Below are 19,034 nucleotides of genomic sequence, written 5' to 3'. Positions count from 1 at the left end.
TAATCCAAGGGGAAGGGATACATTCTGGTAGAAATCTGGATCCAAATGGCTGCCTGCCTGCACCAGTCAGAGCTGGAAAGCAGCTGAGCATGCTGCATTAGCTGCATAAGGCCATCCAGCACACCATAACATGTAAAGGACGAATGACAGTAAGACCAAACTGGAGTCCAAAGTATCTACTCTGCTTTCAGGACTCCTTCTGAAAGTGGAGAAACGGAGTAAGAAAAACAAACTTAAAAAAGAGGATTCAAAATGAGACTAATAAAAAACAAAGTGGCATAAAAACAACCTACGAGGATTACAAATTACTAAACAGAAGATGCTAAAGATTTTGTTTACCAGAAATTAAAGACGCTTTTAAAACAGTTGTTAGGGCTCGCTGTATCTCTGAGGTAGTGGGGGTACGTAAAGTGCTTTTGGCAGAGGTATGGGAAGAGGACCAGCGCCTTCGGGAGGTGGAGCGGGATCAGCCTGGGAGATCAGATAAGCAAGGGGAGCTCTTGGAAGCAAAGGAGGCGGTAGCGGCGCAATTAGAGCGACTACACTGTTTTGATTTTGAGGCATATACTATGCGTGCTCATGCAGAAAGGGACAAATCTGGGGCTCTCTTAGCATGGCTAGCTAACCCGTCACGAAGAGGCTCAATGACCCTGGAGCTCTGAGACCACCATGGAGTGGCTTGTTGCACTCAACAGCGTATAAATGAGGTATTTCTTGAGTATTATACATACTTGGATAAGAGTAAATCGACCCTAACCGAGAACGAATTGCATAGGTTTACACACAAAGTCAGACTGCCGCGTTTGGACAGAGACCAGGCGGATTCGTTAGAGAGGGATATTAAGATCGGAGAGATGAAGGGGGCTATTAAGCATATGGCGTGATACAAGACACTGGGGACAAATGGGCTCCCAAAAGAATTCTACCTAACCTACACTGAACAATTGGCACCTAGATTAGTAACGCTATATAACGAAGCAAAGCGGTTAGGCCAGCTCCCCGCATCAACGCGAGAGGCCGTTTTCATCCATGTCCTTAAACCCGGGAAATCACCTTGGGCCAGATCTGCGTATCACCCACTATCCATGCCTAACACCAATTACAAGATATTGAGGAGTATTTTAGCCACAGGACTCTTTCCTTACATGTCGACCATAGTGCAATCTGGGTTCATCACAACCAGAAACACGGCTCTTAATGTTTGGCGCTTATTGCAGATCTTAGAAGCAGACTCCTACCTGAAGGACACAGCCACTGTTTTTGCAGTTGACATCGAAAAAGAATTCGATAGACTTGAATGGCCTACTTGACTGGGTGAGAGCTTTCTGCTTAATTCAGAGACTCTGTCCCTCACCACCCCTTGTTGTAAAATTTTTTGTCCACCCTAAGCGTGGAAGGGTATTCTCAGATGTGAGACCCTTGCTCATTGCACCATCAGGATTCAAGCAAACCGGGCCGAAGACGGCTGTAATGCCAGAAACCGGTCCCCGGGAGCTTGTTTCCTTCCCAGTGTAAGAATTGGCTTTTGTAGTTTGGTTTGCCCTGTTCCCATCATGCACTGGGACAGGAACAGACTAATTTGCATACAGCCAGGTTCTGAAACTGGGATGGTGCAGTGAGCTAAAAAACGGTGTTGGATCTAGCCCTGATCTCTTGACTGGGTGAGAGCTTTCTGCTTAATTCAGAGACTCTGTCCCTCACCACCCCTTGTTGTAAATATTTTTGTCCACCCTAAGCGTGGAAGGGTATTCTCAGATGTGAGACCCTTGCTCATTGCACCATCAGGATTCAAGCAAACCGGGCCGAAGACGGCTGTAATGCCAGAAACCGGTCCCCGGGAGCTTGTTTCCTTCCCAGTGTAAGAATTGGCTTTTGTAGTTTGGTTTGCCCTGTTCCCATCATGCACTGGGACAGGAACAGACTAATTTGCATACAGCCAGGTTCTGAAACTGGGATGGTGCAGTGAGCTAAAAAACGGTGTTGGATCTAGCCCTGATCTCTTGACTGGGTGAGAGCTTTCTGCTTAATTCAGAGACTCTGTCCCTCACCACCCCTTGTTGTAAATATTTTTGTCCACCCTAAGCGTGGAAGGGCATTCTCAGATGTGAGACCCTTGCTCATTGCACCATCAGGATTCAAGCAAACCGGGCCGAAGACGGCTGTAATGCCAGAAACCGGTCCCCGGGAGCTTGTTTCCTTCCCAGTGTAAGAATTGGCTTTTGTAGTTTGGTTTGCCCTGTTCCCATCATGCACTGGGACAGGAACAGACTAATTTGCATACAGCCAGGTTCTGAAACTGGGATGGTGCAGTGAGCTAAAAAACGGTGTTGGATCTAGCCCTGATCTCTTGACTGGGTGAGAGCTTTCTGCTTAATTCAGAGACTCTGTCCCTCACCACCCCTTGTTGTAAATATTTTTGTCCACCCTAAGCGTGGAAGGGTATTCTCAGATGTGAGACCCTTGCTCATTGCACCATCAGGATTCAAGCAAACCGGGCCGAAGACGGCTGTAATGCCAGAAACCGGTCCCCGGGAGCTTGTTTCCTTCCCAGTGTAAGAATTGGCTTTTGTAGTTTGGTTTGCCCTGTTCCCATCATGCACTGGGACAGGAACAGACTAATTTGCATACAGCCAGGTTCTGAAACTGGGATGGTGCAGTGAGCTAAAAAACGGTGTTGGATCTAGCCCTGATCTCTTGACTGGGTGAGAGCTTTCTGCTTAATTCAGAGACTCTGTCCCTCACCACCCCTTGTTGTAAATATTTTTGTCCACCCTAAGCGTGGAAGGGCATTCTCAGATGTGAGACCCTTGCTCATTGCACCATCAGGATTCAAGCAAACCGGGCCGAAGACGGCTGTAATGCCAGAAACCGGTCCCCGGGAGCTTGTTTCCTTCCCAGTGTAAGAATTGGCTTTTGTAGTTTGGTTTGCCCTGTTCCCATCATGCACTGGGACAGGAACAGACTAATTTGCATACAGCCAGGTTCTGAAACTGGGATGGTGCAGTGAGCTAAAAAACGGTGTTGGATCTAGCCCTGATCTCTTGACTGGGTGAGAGCTTTCTGCTTAATTCAGAGACTCTGTCCCTCACCACCCCTTGTTGTAAATATTTTTGTCCACCCTAAGCGTGGAAGGGTATTCTCAGATGTGAGACCCTTGCTCATTGCACCATCAGGATTCAAGCAAACCGGGCCGAAGACGGCTGTAATGCCAGAAACCGGTCCCCGGGAGCTTGTTTCCTTCCCAGTGTAAGAATTGGCTTTTGTAGTTTGGTTTGCCCTGTTCCCATCATGCACTGGGACAGGAACAGACTAATTTGCATACAGCCAGGTTCTGAAACTGGGATGGTGCAGTGAGCTAAAAAACGGTGTTGGATCTAGCCCTGATCTCTTGACTGGGTGAGAGCTTTCTGCTTAATTCAGAGACTCTGTCCCTCACCACCCCTTGTTGTAAATATATATAACGAAGCAAAGCGGTTAGGCCAGCTCCCCGCATCAACGCGAGAGGCCGTTTTCATCCATGTCCTTAAACCCGGGAAATCACCTTGGGCCAGATCTGCGTATCACCCACTATCCATGCCTAACACCAATTACAAGATATTGAGGAGTATTTTAGCCACAGGACTCTTTCCTTACATGTCGACCATAGTGCAATCTGGGTTCATCACAACCAGAAACACGGCTCTTAATGTTTGGCGCTTATTGCAGATCTTAGAAGCAGACTCCTACCTGAAGGACACAGCCACTGTTTTTGCAGTTGACATCGAAAAAGAATTCGATAGACTTGAATGGCCTACTTGACTGGGTGAGAGCTTTCTGCTTAATTCAGAGACTCTGTCCCTCACCACCCCTTGTTGTAAAATTTTTTGTCCACCCTAAGCGTGGAAGGGTATTCTCAGATGTGAGACCCTTGCTCATTGCACCATCAGGATTCAAGCAAACCGGGCCGAAGACGGCTGTAATGCCAGAAACCGGTCCCCGGGAGCTTGTTTCCTTCCCAGTGTAAGAATTGGCTTTTGTAGTTTGGTTTGCCCTGTTCCCATCATGCACTGGGACAGGAACAGACTAATTTGCATACAGCCAGGTTCTGAAACTGGGATGGTGCAGTGAGCTAAAAAACGGTGTTGGATCTAGCCCTGATCTCTTGACTGGGTGAGAGCTTTCTGCTTAATTCAGAGACTCTGTCCCTCACCACCCCTTGTTGTAAATATTTTTGTCCACCCTAAGCGTGGAAGGGTATTCTCAGATGTGAGACCCTTGCTCATTGCACCATCAGGATTCAAGCAAACCGGGCCGAAGACGGCTGTAATGCCAGAAACCGGTCCCCGGGAGCTTGTTTCCTTCCCAGTGTAAGAATTGGCTTTTGTAGTTTGGTTTGCCCTGTTCCCATCATGCACTGGGACAGGAACAGACTAATTTGCATACAGCCAGGTTCTGAAACTGGGATGGTGCAGTGAGCTAAAAAACGGTGTTGGATCTAGCCCTGATCTCTTGACTGGGTGAGAGCTTTCTGCTTAATTCAGAGACTCTGTCCCTCACCACCCCTTGTTGTAAATATTTTTGTCCACCCTAAGCGTGGAAGGGCATTCTCAGATGTGAGACCCTTGCTCATTGCACCATCAGGATTCAAGCAAACCGGGCCGAAGACGGCTGTAATGCCAGAAACCGGTCCCCGGGAGCTTGTTTCCTTCCCAGTGTAAGAATTGGCTTTTGTAGTTTGGTTTGCCCTGTTCCCATCATGCACTGGGACAGGAACAGACTAATTTGCATACAGCCAGGTTCTGAAACTGGGATGGTGCAGTGAGCTAAAAAACGGTGTTGGATCTAGCCCTGATCTCTTGACTGGGTGAGAGCTTTCTGCTTAATTCAGAGACTCTGTCCCTCACCACCCCTTGTTGTAAATATTTTTGTCCACCCTAAGCGTGGAAGGGTATTCTCAGATGTGAGACCCTTGCTCATTGCACCATCAGGATTCAAGCAAACCGGGCCGAAGACGGCTGTAATGCCAGAAACCGGTCCCCGGGAGCTTGTTTCCTTCCCAGTGTAAGAATTGGCTTTTGTAGTTTGGTTTGCCCTGTTCCCATCATGCACTGGGACAGGAACAGACTAATTTGCATACAGCCAGGTTCTGAAACTGGGATGGTGCAGTGAGCTAAAAAACGGTGTTGGATCTAGCCCTGATCTCTTGACTGGGTGAGAGCTTTCTGCTTAATTCAGAGACTCTGTCCCTCACCACCCCTTGTTGTAAATATTTTTGTCCACCCTAAGCGTGGAAGGGTATTCTCAGATGTGAGACCCTTGCTCATTGCACCATCAGGATTCAAGCAAACCGGGCCGAAGACGGCTGTAATGCCAGAAACCGGTCCCCGGGAGCTTGTTTCCTTCCCAGTGTAAGAATTGGCTTTTGTAGTTTGGTTTGCCCTGTTCCCATCATGCACTGGGACAGGAACAGACTAATTTGCATACAGCCAGGTTCTGAAACTGGGATGGTGCAGTGAGCTAAAAAACGGTGTTGGATCTAGCCCTGATCTCTTGACTGGGTGAGAGCTTTCTGCTTAATTCAGAGACTCTGTCCCTCACCACCCCTTGTTGTAAATATTTTTGTCCACCCTAAGCGTGGAAGGGTATTCTCAGATGTGAGACCCTTGCTCATTGCACCATCAGGATTCAAGCAAACCGGGCCGAAGACGGCTGTAATGCCAGAAACCGGTCCCCGGGAGCTTGTTTCCTTCCCAGTGTAAGAATTGGCTTTTGTAGTTTGGTTTGCCCTGTTCCCATCATGCACTGGGACAGGAACAGACTAATTTGCATACAGCCAGGTTCTGAAACTGGGATGGTGCAGTGAGCTAAAAAACGGTGTTGGATCTAGCCCTGATCTCTTGACTGGGTGAGAGCTTTCTGCTTAATTCAGAGACTCTGTCCCTCACCACCCCTTGTTGTAAATATATATAACGAAGCAAAGCGGTTAGGCCAGCTCCCCGCATCAACGCGAGAGGCCGTTTTCATCCATGTCCTTAAACCCGGGAAATCACCTTGGGCCAGATCTGCGTATCACCCACTATCCATGCCTAACACCAATTACAAGATATTGAGGAGTATTTTAGCCACAGGACTCTTTCCTTACATGTCGACCATAGTGCAATCTGGGTTCATCACAACCAGAAACACGGCTCTTAATGTTTGGCGCTTATTGCAGATCTTAGAAGCAGACTCCTACCTGAAGGACACAGCCACTGTTTTTGCAGTTGACATCGAAAAAGAATTCGATAGACTTGAATGGCCTACTTGTTCCACGTAATATATCAATTTGGGCTCGGGATACATTAATAAAGTGGACGGTCTTATTATAAAAGCACTCTACGGCACAGGGTTAAAACGGGTGGATTGATTTCTGATACTTGTGACGAAACTCAGGGCACGAGACAGGGTTGCACGTTGTCCCCCCTCTTGTTTGCGTTGGCGGTGGAACCGCTAGCGGCCAAGGCCAAGACACGGCAACATTACCAAGGCCTACACGTGAATGGGCAAATTCACCATATAGCCCTGTATGCAGACGATGTGTTAATGTTTCTGGCGAATTTGAGAGAGGCGCTCCGAGGGGCGAAGGAATTGCTTCATGAGCTTGGCACGGTGGCAGGACTTCGAGTGATTTGGGCAAAGTCCTGCTTGTTCCCGACCATTGGAGATAAAGATGGACAGAAAGATACCGCCGGGGTGAAATGGGAGTATAGATGTCTGCCATATTTAGGTACAAGGGTATATCATGCACAGGGAGGTCTGTTTGAGGACAATATCGGTAGAGCGATCAGAGGTCTGACAGGTAGTTTTGATTTCTGGGGGACGCTCCCACTATCAGTGGCTGGGTGAGTGGCCTTGCTTAAAATGGTGGCCCTCCCGAGACTATTGCACTATTTCGGGACCCTGCCTATTTGGATCCCGGCGTGATTTTTTAGCGTTGGCTCTTTTGATGCGCTCACGATCAGAGGGGGAGTGGGCAGTTCCTGGTTTCGAGGCTTATTACCTAGCAGCCCAATTACAATGGCTCACACAAAACAATGCAGCTAGAATGCGAGGGAAAGAAGAGCTGAGGGACAGAGCCCCAGCGCTGAGAGTGCTCTCCCAAATTGTGCTGAACCTTCCCATCCTCGCTGGCGACCTCCCAGGGGACCTCAAAACAGCAAGGCAGTGTTGGAAAAGGAGCTCGAAAAGGGCGAGGATTACAGTTCCGTATGCGCCTGACATCCCATTATCCATGTGTGAGGCGTTACCCCATGGAGGTACCTGGAGGGGACTAGCAGGTTGGAAAGAGAAACGTCTGTCTACTGTCGGAGATTTATATGACAATGGCACTATGCTTCCCTTTAACAACTTACAGGAGCGATTTGACCTGCGGGGGGACTTCTTATTACATGCTGCACTTACCGTGGCTATTTGTAAACATTGCAGGGAGGGCCTTGTTGAACCAAAAACGTCACTGGGGGGGTCAATACATAGTGACAGCGCCGGGAACCTTTAAGGCGGTCACGTGCCTGTATAGACGTATGACATAGGAGTTGCTATTACGCCTGAATGCACTGTGGCACAAATGGGAGGAGGATGTGGGGGCGGAGATCCCGGAAAAGGTCTGGGCTGATATAGTGGAAAGAGCATGGAAGAGCACCAGGAATGCCCGTTTTCAATTAGAGCACTTTTACATATTACATAGAGCCTACCTTACCCCAGCGAAAATGAATAAATACTTTGACACTAGCTCAAATGAATGTTTGCGCTGCCATGGGGAAGGGGCAGACTTCCATCACATGTTCTGGGGGTGCCCGCTCTTAGATACTTATTGGTCCGAATTAGTGACTTTACTAAACAACATCACTGATAGGGAATTGGAACCGGCTATAGGGCAGTGTATGTTGCATTGGTTTCCCCATATGGCCAAAAACAAGATTACTAGCAGATTCCTAGACATGGGTCTTTTATTGGCTAAACCGGAAATCACTATCCATTAGAAATGGGCGGAGTGTGACGGAGTAGTGCGGATGCAGTTGGCGAAGAAGGCGGTAGTGAAAAGGTACTAGAAGCGGCAAAGGCATGGGAAACATTAGTAGTGCTCCTTAAGATACCAGACACTGACAGCGACGAAGATCCTGTGATTGCCGCACCAGTGGTAGTGGATTAGGACGATTGCACTTGAGTGTGTCCTGTCAGGATACCCCTATAAATATCATGTAACATGATTATGCAACTGCTGTGCGTTAACCATTACACTGCTATCCTTGATATGTTAGTGAAGCTCAAGTACAGTAGACCCAATCTGCAGTACCTATGGAGAGTTGGGAGTGACATGCCTGGGGGGAGGGATGGGTGGGGGGAGGTTAGGGAGTTTAGATTAGAGTTAGGATTTGAAGAAAGACTGAAATGAGTGCCATGCAATTGCAACACAATGTGGGATGTGTTCTTTTCACCTTTCTCCTTTTGTTTTGGAGGGCGGGAGAGAGAGCTAATACAGTGCAAGGAAGATTTCATATAACTGTGCATTCTATGATTGTATCATTGCCTCCCATTGGTATGTATCTTCTTACGAAACTTTACACAGCGTGTGTTTGTGCAGACAAGAAAACCTTAATAAATTTTGTTAAAAAAAAAATGAGGCACACAAGTCTCAGTTTGGAACGCCTCCCTTTTCAAGCCTCATTTCTAAAGCGCAAGTTTAGATAACTCACCCTAGAGAAATGGATACAATGATCGATCTACGGGTGTACTCTGTTCTTCCTACTGTGTCACAAACCCCGAAATGCCTAACTCAGACAGCCATCTTCCTTTCCTATTGGCCAATCTCTGCTCAATCTCAGCATGCACCATTTATATGTACATCAAGTTGCCCTCAACTATACACCATGTAAATGGTGCTTTTGACACACAAAGCTCCCCTGGCTGTTACTGGGAGTTAGGCTGCATCCACATATTGCACACATTTCGCTATTGATTTTAATAGAATATTACTGAAAATTACCGATTTATTTGCATTCGTTTTTTTACTTGCTATTGTAGTCTGTGCACTATTAGTACATCTGTACATTGTTTTCTGTGTGGCTACCTGCTACCTGAGGGCCGATTTAGGGCTCCGGTTGGCTGTAGGCTTACCTCCCCAGCGCGATCTCTGCAAGCGCCATCTTGGGGGAATTCTGCCACTTAGCGCTCTAGTGCTCGGGCGATTCCAGGCCCTCGCGCTATAAATTGCTTCGCTCATTTGGCGCTCTTCTTGACACACAAAGCTCCCCTGGCTGTTACTGGGAGTTAGGCTGCATCCACATATTGCACACATTTCGCTATTGATTTTAATAGAATATTACTGAAAATTACCGATTTATTTGCGTTCGTTTTTTAACTTGCTATTGTAGTCTGTGCACTATTAGTACATCTGTACATTGTTTTCTGTGTGGCTACCTGCTACCTGAGGGCCGATTTAGGGCTCCGGTTGGCTGTAGGCTTACCTCCCCAGCGCGATCTCTGTAAGCGCCATCTTGGGGGAATTCTGTCACTTAGCGCTCTAGTGCTCGGGCAATTCCAGGCCCACGCGCTTCATAAATGGCAGTTCATGTCCGTCCGCGCAGCGGGCGCGCCAATGGCGCGCCAGAGGCAAGCCCGTCTGGGCCCGTCCGGGCCAGGACGGACCTAGGGCCAGGGATGCTGTCCGTGTCAGGTCACCACGGGGATAAATACTCAAAGGAGGATCTTATTCTCCTCCGACCGGTTGACTCGCGATACTGCTCGCACGAAGTGAGATCAGATGACTTATTCATGCCGTGTGAATTCTGCCACAGTAGGGGCCAGGGCATTACAATAGGAGTTCACGCGGGGGTCCCGCTGGCTATGGCACTATTTAACTGCAGATCCCTGCCCAAACATCCTCTACAGATCCACCATGTAATCCAGGATAACAACTTGGACATTCTGTTTCTCACTGAAACGTGGTTATCTGTCAACTCTGATTTCGATATTGTTAACGCCCTTCAGGATGGCTATCTTATCCAATGCCTCCATAGATCGCAAGGGAGGGGGGGTTAGCCATAATCTACAGGGATAAATTCACGTGTAGGACAGATAAGGGTCTCATTCTGGATGCCGAGAGTCTTCATTTTAGGATACAACTTTCCCCCAACAACTCGCTCTCAGGCATGCTAGTTTACCGCCCTCCGGGCGGAATAAAGCAATTTACTAGCTCCCTTCTCGACACCATGTTGGCGTTGGCAGCCTCTTCTTCAAACTTCTTGCTGCTGGGAGACCTGAATCTCCATTTTGATACTCAAGATGATAAAGTGGCTTCAGACCTGAGATCTGAGCTCAGGGCGGGCAACCTCGTGTTGCACAACTCCGAGCCTACCCACGTAAAAGGCCATCTGTTGGATCCAGTCTTTTCTAACATCTCCCAACTTAGGTCTTTACCCCCTCTCCCCCTCCCCTGGTCAGACCATTTCCTGATCCCTTTCGAGCTTAATCACACCATAGAACCTAGAACTCCACCCGCAACGCCCTCACGCACCCCTCAAAGGCTATGGTCTCAACTGTCAATGAAGGACCTAACCACAGCACTTGAACATACGGTCCCCACACCTGAAGTCGATCCTCTGGAGGTCGATGTTAACCTCCATAGCTGGATATGCTCTGCCTTATGCCGTTCTGCCCACGAAAATGGTGAATAAAAAGAACGGTGGCCTTAAGTCCTCCTGGTACACGCCTGAACTGAGGATGATGAGGAAAAAGTGCAAAAAACTCGAGCGAGAATGGCGTAAGAACTGGGCGTCTAATACCAGATCAGATTACCGCGAAGCTATGAGATCCTATAAGGCGGCTCGCAATCTGACTAAAGCTGCCTTCCTAGAGGAAAGAATAAAAACCTCTTCTAATTCCTCGAGGGAGACATATAAGATTGTTAAGGAGCTGCTTAAAGTCCCCACTCCACCTGTATAACAAGATGGGAGCAAAGACAAATGTAACCAACTGGCCCATTACTTTGACACCAAGATTCGTAATATTCTAGCCAGTCTTCCCCAGAGTGCCCCCAGGCTGGATAAAGTTGAGCCAGACACCGCTCCAGACAGGGTAGTGTTGGACAGCTTCACACCTATCTCGAGGGAGGTTTTCTGTGCCGAGCTGTCCGCCCTTAAGAGCGGCTCTCCTCTTGATCCCATGCCTATCCATGTTCTCAAGCGGTTTACTGACACCATTGCCGCCCCCGCAACGGCCCTGTTAAATGCCTCTTTCAACCAGGGCGTAGTACCACCTAGCTGGAAGCAGGCGATGGTAAAGGCGCTATTAAAAAAACCAGGCCTCGATACCGCGGACCTGTCAAACTTTCGTCCCATCTCTTTACTGCCGTGCCTCAGCAAGATCGCTGAGAAATGCGTCAACCGGCAGCTATCCCTTTACCTTGAGTCCAATGACCTGCTGCGACGGTCTCAAACAGGCTTTCGTCCCGGGCAGGGAACTGACTCGGCCCTAATCGCCATGGTGGAGGAGGCCAGATGCATCTTAGATTCAGGAGGATCCGCGGCTGTGGTCCTCCTGGATCTAAGCGCTGCATTCGATACTGTGGACCATCGTATCCTGATTCAACGTCTGGCCGGGATGGGAGTGAGGGACGTGGCTCTCAAGTGGCTCACCTCATATCTGAGCGGGCGGGTCTATCAGGTCTGCGAAGGCAACACTAGATCTGAGCCTATCCCCCTTCAGTGTGGAGTCCCGCAGGGCTCATTTTTGAGCCCTACGCTTTTTAACGTTTACATGGCCCCACTGGAGGAGGTGGTTTTACCCTTCGGGGTGAAAATAGTGACCTACGCAGACGACACACAACTGGTCGTCTCGCGGTCTCTCTCAGAAAGTCATGGTGAAAAGTTTGCCTCCTGTTTATCAGGCATTATGTCCTGGATGTCAGGCTCCCGACTAAAACTTAATGGCACCAAGACGGAGCTGATGCTCCTGGGCAATTCGGTTACCTCTCTCCCAAAAACCATGTGGCCCCCCTGTCTGGGAGACCACCCTCCCCTAAGGATGCAATAAAAATCCTGGGGGTCTGGTTCGAGCCGGAGCTGTCAATGGGAACACAGGCCAAAAGGGTTGCTGGGACCTGTTATGGCCTGCTCTGATCAGTGCGGAAAATTCTTCCGCTACTCCCGCCCAACTCCAGGAAACTTCTGGTGCAGGGGCTTATTCTATCTAGGCTAGATTATAGCAACGCCCTATTCCTGGCGGCCCCAGAGTCAACCCTGAATACGCTCCAAAGAGTCCAGAATGCGGCTGCCAGGCTGCTCACCGGATCGGCAAAAAGATCTTCTGCCAAACCTGCCCTTAAGGCCCTTCACTGGCTGCCGATCCGAGCGAGAGGGAAGTTCAAGTCCCTCTGCATTGTGTTCAGATCACTTCAGGGCGTTGGCCCCCCTATCCTGAGGGACTTGCTCCGCCCTTACAAGTCGTGGCGCTCCCTTCGGTCCGACCATGGCAATCTGATGACAATCCCGAGATCGAAGAGGACACAGTCTGGTGGCCGCCGGTTTTCCGTTAATGCCGGTCAGCTGTGGAATGCCCTCCCAGTTGCGATTCGGAAGGAACCTAGTCTGGGGAAATTTCGGAAAGCCCTGAAAACCCACTTATTCCCTCTTGACGTCTGACTTTTTGGTGCACGCTGCTGGTAGCTTTGTGTTTCATTTAGCGCTGGGACTCTCTAGGGCAGCCATGCGCTCTACAAATCAATTTTCATTTCATTTCATTCATTCATTTCATTTCATTTCACCATGTTTCCACACCTCCTCACCATTTCATAAGTCTGCATGGCGAGCTGCACTTTATCATCGCTGTATTCTTTGCACTTGCTGTACGCATTCTGGATACGCTGCAGATAATCAACCCGTTGTTCTGGAGATAGGCTGCGCACATTAGCAATGTACTCTGCTGCCAGGCAGTCAATCTCTTTCTTTTTATCTGAAGAAAAGAGAAAATAGCATAAAGTTAGCTGTTTGACACTTTTGCCAAAGCACACAATGAAAATAGTCATGTACACAAAGTAAAGTCCTACGCAGAGACATTAACTGTAGTCACAAAGGACAGGACAGACAGGATATGAAATATGCATGAAAACATGAAAGAAGCAAATGCCTGATTGCAAAGTATATTTATGATCTTTAATTTGTGCGATAGTCAATAATTAAGAATAATGATTTTCCAAACAAAGTGCCTAGAGAATCTGAATTTCATTAAAGACACGGAGCTAGCATTATGCATTAATCTTTTAATGCCACTCCATGCAGCACTTAAAAGAACATATTACATCATAAAACATTAACAATCCAAAACTAGAACCATCCTCCACATATAAATAGTCCCGTCACAGAATCATCTTCCTCTATGATATGCAAAACCTCGTTCCTTCCTCTTGTTTTGCCAATGCGAATGATCTTCTTGCACTCTTCCAGTTCTCACATGAGTATTCATCCACCATACACCGATTTATTAATTGTTTTCAGAAACAAGAAAAAGTTTTAAATATACTCCCAAAATACAAAGTAACCAAAGCTATCTTTAGATCTCTTTTTCTACTTTGTTTTTTTTATAAATGTAATTTTTTTTCACTCACAAATTAACATATATTACTCACATAAAACCAGAGAGAGTAGGGGAGGATAATACTAACCTCCATGTCTTTAATTTCTTTAAGATTCTCTAGGCACTTTATTTGGAGAATCGCTATTTCATCACAAGGCAGGAGGTTATCATTATGCAGGTTGGTATCCCACTAATACCACACTTGCCATGTTGCCAATTGGCATACAATAATGTTTTGCAAACACGGAAGCATTTGACCAATCAGCCGCTCTCATAATGTCTTTCACTCTCCCACCTATGCAAAAAGCTTTGTTTGGCATTGCACCTCTCATTAAATGAGCTTTACGGGGTGTGGCTTGGGCGCCGATGGCGATGGTCGCCTGAGAGCTCGGCTCCGGGACTAAGCCCGAAATTATCCTGAACATCGGAGGCTGCGGGGCACCCCAGACCCCGTATTCGGTTGAGCGAGGCGACGACACCCTGCCGAGGGCCCTGGTGGAGTTTGGACGGAGGTGGCTTTGAAGAAATGCCGAAGTTTGCGGAGTGGCGGAGTGCGACCCAATATGGCGCCCGGACCCCTTTGTCCCCTTGATCGATCCTACGGAGTTGAGGAGGTCTCGCGGATGGCGCCCGGCACCCGGCTTCACCAGCCTCAGTGGTTTTAGACATTGGACATTGGCTGGTTCGGACCCTCTACAGCGGGACCATACTCGATTGGACGACCGGGCGGGTGCCCACGCGTTAGAGGGCGCCGGGCACGGGTGCCCTCAGTTCCAGGCGGTGGTCTGCACCGCGACTCCGCAACTAGCTGCGAGTTCCTGGCCACCCCAACTACATGGATGGCGCGACACTCGGGCGCCACAGGACAACCGGGGGAGTTGGTGGCCCTTGCCCCGGAGCTATAGTGGGTGAATGGGCCTGCCCGACTCGGAGACGGGTGTCTCCGCCCCCTTATCGGTGCCCTCGGACGCCGTGGCGGTGGCGTGAGCCGAAACGGCGGAGTCTCCACAGGCTCTGGAGAAGGAGATCGCCCATTCCGGACTTGAGGGCGAAATCCCAGGAAAGTCGTGCTGGACACTTGCACACGGAGACGCCTACTCCGGGACCTTTGCGGAGAGCCCCTGGCAGCATGGGGAAACCTAAAGGAGCCAAGGGATCCAGCCAGGCCACCTCGGACTCTGAGGCCCAGGACAAGGAAGAGCATGGAGATCCTAAACGACCTGGTGGCGCACCACTCCAGCAACAATTCGACCGTGTATTGGAAGCCATAGAGGCAACTCGGTCGGCTCTACAACAGGACATTGCCCAGGTGGCGACTGGCCTGGGCCTCCTTAGGGCAGACCATGGTAAACTCTCAGACCGGGTCAAGGAGGTGGAGAGCACGGTGAAGACTATCGAACCGGCGCAGAGAACCCTGGCTGCGACGATAAAGGATGCCATGTCCCGAATCGAGACCCTCGAACGGAGGGCGGAGGATGCGGAAGGCCGAAACAGGAGGAATAACATTCGGGTAGTGGGCCTGCCGGAAAAGGTCGAGGAAGGCGATATGGTGCGCTATTTGGAGACCTGGCTCCGAGACACGGTGGTCCCGGAGGGCCTGTCCTCCTTTTACACTCTAGAACGGGCCCACAGAGTTCCAGCGCGGCCCCCACAGCTGGGACGAGCCCCAAGGCCGGTGGTGGCGCGGTTGCTACATTTCCGGGACAGAGACCTGATCCTAAATGCCGCCAGACACAATGGCCCGTTCCAGGTTGCAAACAGTCAGGTGAATATCTTCCCTGACTATACCTACGAGACGCAGCGCAAGCGGTTCTCCTTCCTGGCGGTTAAGCGTGAACTCAGGAGTGAGGGCATCCAATATTCACTCCTATTTCCCGCGAGGCTCCGAGTCATTGTCGACAACAAAACCCAGTTCTTCGACACCCCGGAGGAGGTCTGTGCCTGGCTCGAACTGTACCGAACGGGGAAGGATGGTTATAACGCCTCGACCCATCAGGCGGAGGAGCCGGAACAAAGGAGGCGCTCTAAAAGGGTCAGGAACCGCCGCGGCCGCACGGGAGGGCCCTCGACAGCGGAGACATCATCTGAGCGGAGGGGAGTGTTGGAAGTTCTATCGGAACTGTCGGGAGCAAGGGGCGAAGACATCGAAGAGGTGGAAGAAAACCCGGGTGCTCAGGGGGCACCATCGGACTCGGAAGACTCAGTGGCAGACAGTACCCACACACCGGTGATCACACCGAAATCGGTGGAGGACCTTTTGGACGGACAAGGGTAATGGGATAGGTTGCCTTGTTTTGGGTGGGGGCCCGACAGGGGGGAGGCGGCTGCCGTTCTTTATTGCTGACAATGGGAGAGGGAGGGTTGGGAGGCTTCTGCTCTTGCCCCGAAAGTTTTTGACACAGGGGGGGGCTTATTATAGTCCTGGTGGCCTGGGCGACGAGGGCCCACTGCCTCCGCTCAGCCCGCACCTGGCCCATAAGGCCTTCCTACGGTGGCGACCGTAGGACTAGTGGGGTTTTTGGGGTTGTTCTCCGTAGAAGTTTGGATGGGATCTAGATGGTGCAGTTTGGGTCCTGTTCTGGGGTGGTTGGGAGGGGGTTTTGTTGGTTTTTGGGGGGTTTGGTTCTGGTTGGGGAAAATGGCCGCCGTCAGCGCTGGGAGGATTGATGTCTTTTCTTTGTGGGGACCCGGACGGGGAGACTGTGCAAGAACACTCTGGGACAATGGCTGATGTTGCTAACTTGAAATGTATTACTTGGAACGTGAGGGGGCTTCACACTATGTCCAGGCGTCACAGGGTCCACGCTTATTTAGTGCGTAGGGGAGTGCAAATGGCGCTGCTGCAGGAAACGCATCTGAACAAGGCGGAAGGGGCGGCGCTTCAGCGTAGGTGGCGAGGGCAGGTCTTTTCCACGGCGTACTCTGCTTATGCCAGGGGGGCGCTAATATGGATCAGGGCAGGAGTCCCCTTCCAGGTCACGAGGACAGTGTTGGACCCAGAGGGGCGTTTCGTGGCCATATCAGGCACGCTGGGAGGGAGGGACTTGAATGTTTGCTGTGTGTATGCCCCTAATGTGGACCAGACTGCCTTCCTTTCCGGGTTATCGGGCTCGTTGGCTCACTTTTTCGCCGGTCCCCTCCTGCTGGGGGGAGACTTTAACTCCGTAGTAGATGTAGACATAGACCGCTCGCATCCCCCGCTCCCCGATTCCCCGGTCCGGCGGACGGCTAAGGGCCGTCAAGATTGGCAGACCCGCTGGGGTTTGACGGATATCTGGAGGGCGCATCACCCCGCGTCTAGAGATTATTCGTACTTTTCGAGCCTTCATGAGCTGCATGTCAGACTGGATGGCTTTCTTGGTTCGTCCGAATTAGTCTCGGCAGCGGTCCGATCGGAGTATTTATCGCGGACCATCTCGGACCATAACCCCCTCCTGCTGGACATTCGCTGGTTCCCTGGGACGCCGGCGGTACCCACCTGGAAGATGCGCCCCGAGATCCTCGAGGACAGTGTCTTCAAGGCAGACCTAGGGGAGAGAATCACGGATTATTTTGCATCCAACGGCGGCTCCGCGAGTACTAGGGCGTTCGAATGGGACGCTTTCAAGGTGGTGGTGAGGGGGTACTGTATCTCTAAGAAGGTGGGCATGCGGCGTGTTATCCTGGCTGATCTAGACGCAGCGGACCGAACGCTCCGCGAGCTCGAAATTAGCCGACCCGGACACCCGGAATTACAAACACAAACGGTAGAGGCGAGGGAGAAGGTGGCGGTGGAGGTCGAACGGCTCCGCTGTTTCGATTATAAGGCCTACACGGTCCGATCTATAGCGGAGGGCGACAGATCGAGCGCGTTACTGGCGTGGTTGGCCAACCCTACGGGCCAGTCCCAAACGACGACTAGGATGCGTAGGGCGGATGGGACCGAGGTGTGCACCCAACCGGAGATTCTTAATTGCTTCCGGCATTATTACGAATGTTTATACCGCAGTCGCTCCGCGCGTGACCCAGACCGGCTTGATAACTATCTTAGCCCGCTGGAACTCCGCACAGTGGAACAAGAAGTGGCAGACACCCTGGGATCAGACATCGGCTTGGGGGAGATCCGCGGGGCCATCAAACGGATGGCGAGGAACAAGACCCCGGGCCTAGATGGCCTGCCGGTGGAGTTCTATGCAGCTTATGCTGACCTCCTGGCCCCCCGTTTACTGGTGGTCTACAGGGAGGCGAAGAGGCTGGGTCGCCTCCCCGGCTCGATGTGTGAGGCGTTGGTGGTTCCTCTCCTCAAGCCAGGCCGAGACTCGTCTGACCCGGGGTCCTACCGTCCCCTCTCAATGCTGACGGTGGACTACAAAATATTGAGCAGCATCTTGGCCTCGAGGCTGTTAGGACATATGAGCTCCCTAGTGCACGAGGACCAAGCCGGTTTCATCCCACGGCGAAATACGACCATGAACATCCAAAGGTTGTTTCGCTTGCTTGGAGAACCATTCGTGGATGCCCCGTCCCCGGTAGTTTTGTCGGTGGACCTGGAGAAGGCTTTTGATAGCCTGGAGTGGGACTACTTAAGCGCGGTATTGCGGAAATTCGGCCTCGGGGAGGGATTTATCAAATGGACAGCAGTTCTCTACGCTTCCGCTTCAGCCAGGGTTAGATCGGGCCCTTTGATTTCATCGCGATATCCGGTGGAGCGTGGCACGCGGCAAGGGTGCTCCTTATCCCCGCTTCTTTTTGCACTAGCGGTGGAGCCACTAGCGATGCATCTTCGCTCGGGAGCCCACTATACGGGCTTATGGACAGCGGCGGGCCCACATTACGTCTCGCTCTATGCGGACGACCTGTTGCTCTTTCTGGAGGATCCGGTCGACGCATTACGGGGAGCGGAATTAGCGCTTACGGAGTTCGGAGACGTCTCAGGCCTACAAGTGAACTGGTCTAAGACCTGCCTCTTCCCGATGCGTAGGGGTGTCCCCACTCCGGCGCTAAGTAAGGAGATCAGATGGGAACCCGACTGCTTTAAATACCTTGGGGTATTTGTGTACCACGACCAGCCCGACCTCCTAGACGGAAACATTGCCCGTTGCATACGGGCACTCCGAGGCAGCATGGACTTCTGGGCCACGCTGCCGCTTTCCGTGGCAGGACGCATCGCCCTGCTCAAAATGGTGGCGCTCCCCCGATTATTGTATTACTTTCGGACTTTGCCGATCTGGGTCCCGCCGGCTACGTTTCGCCGCTTGCGTTCTATGGTGGTCGGGTTCCTTTGGGGCACGGGCCGGCGGCGGGTGGCCCTCAATACCCTGATGAGGCCGAAGGACGAGGGGGGGCTCGCTGTGCCGGACTTCGAGAAGTATTACCTAGCGGCGCAGCTCCAGACATACACCCAGGAGATAGCCAGGGAGTTCAGAGGCCCGGAAGACGGTAGAGGGACGGGTATGGCCAGGCACGTC

The 19,034-nt window shown here is 50.9% G+C and overlaps 1 protein-coding gene across 1 annotated transcript in view; it reads right to left on the bottom strand.

The window, feature by feature from the left end:
- Nucleotides 1-19,034, bottom strand: part of ING5 (inhibitor of growth family member 5) — a 575,011-nt gene that overhangs the window by 368,732 nt on the left and 187,245 nt on the right. The window contains exon 3 of the mRNA XM_086944006.1: nucleotides 12,800-12,966. Coding sequence (XP_086800132.1) covers nucleotides 12,800-12,966 — 167 coding nt within the window. The remainder of the gene's footprint in view (nucleotides 1-12,799; nucleotides 12,967-19,034) is intronic.

This window comes from Lissotriton vulgaris, chromosome 11 (genome assembly GCF_964263255.1).
Source record: "Lissotriton vulgaris chromosome 11, aLisVul1.2, whole genome shotgun sequence".
Taxonomy (NCBI): Eukaryota; Metazoa; Chordata; class Amphibia; order Caudata; family Salamandridae; genus Lissotriton; species Lissotriton vulgaris.
The sequence above is the reverse complement of the archived record's forward strand: the minus strand, read 5'-3'. Positions and strand labels throughout refer to the sequence as shown.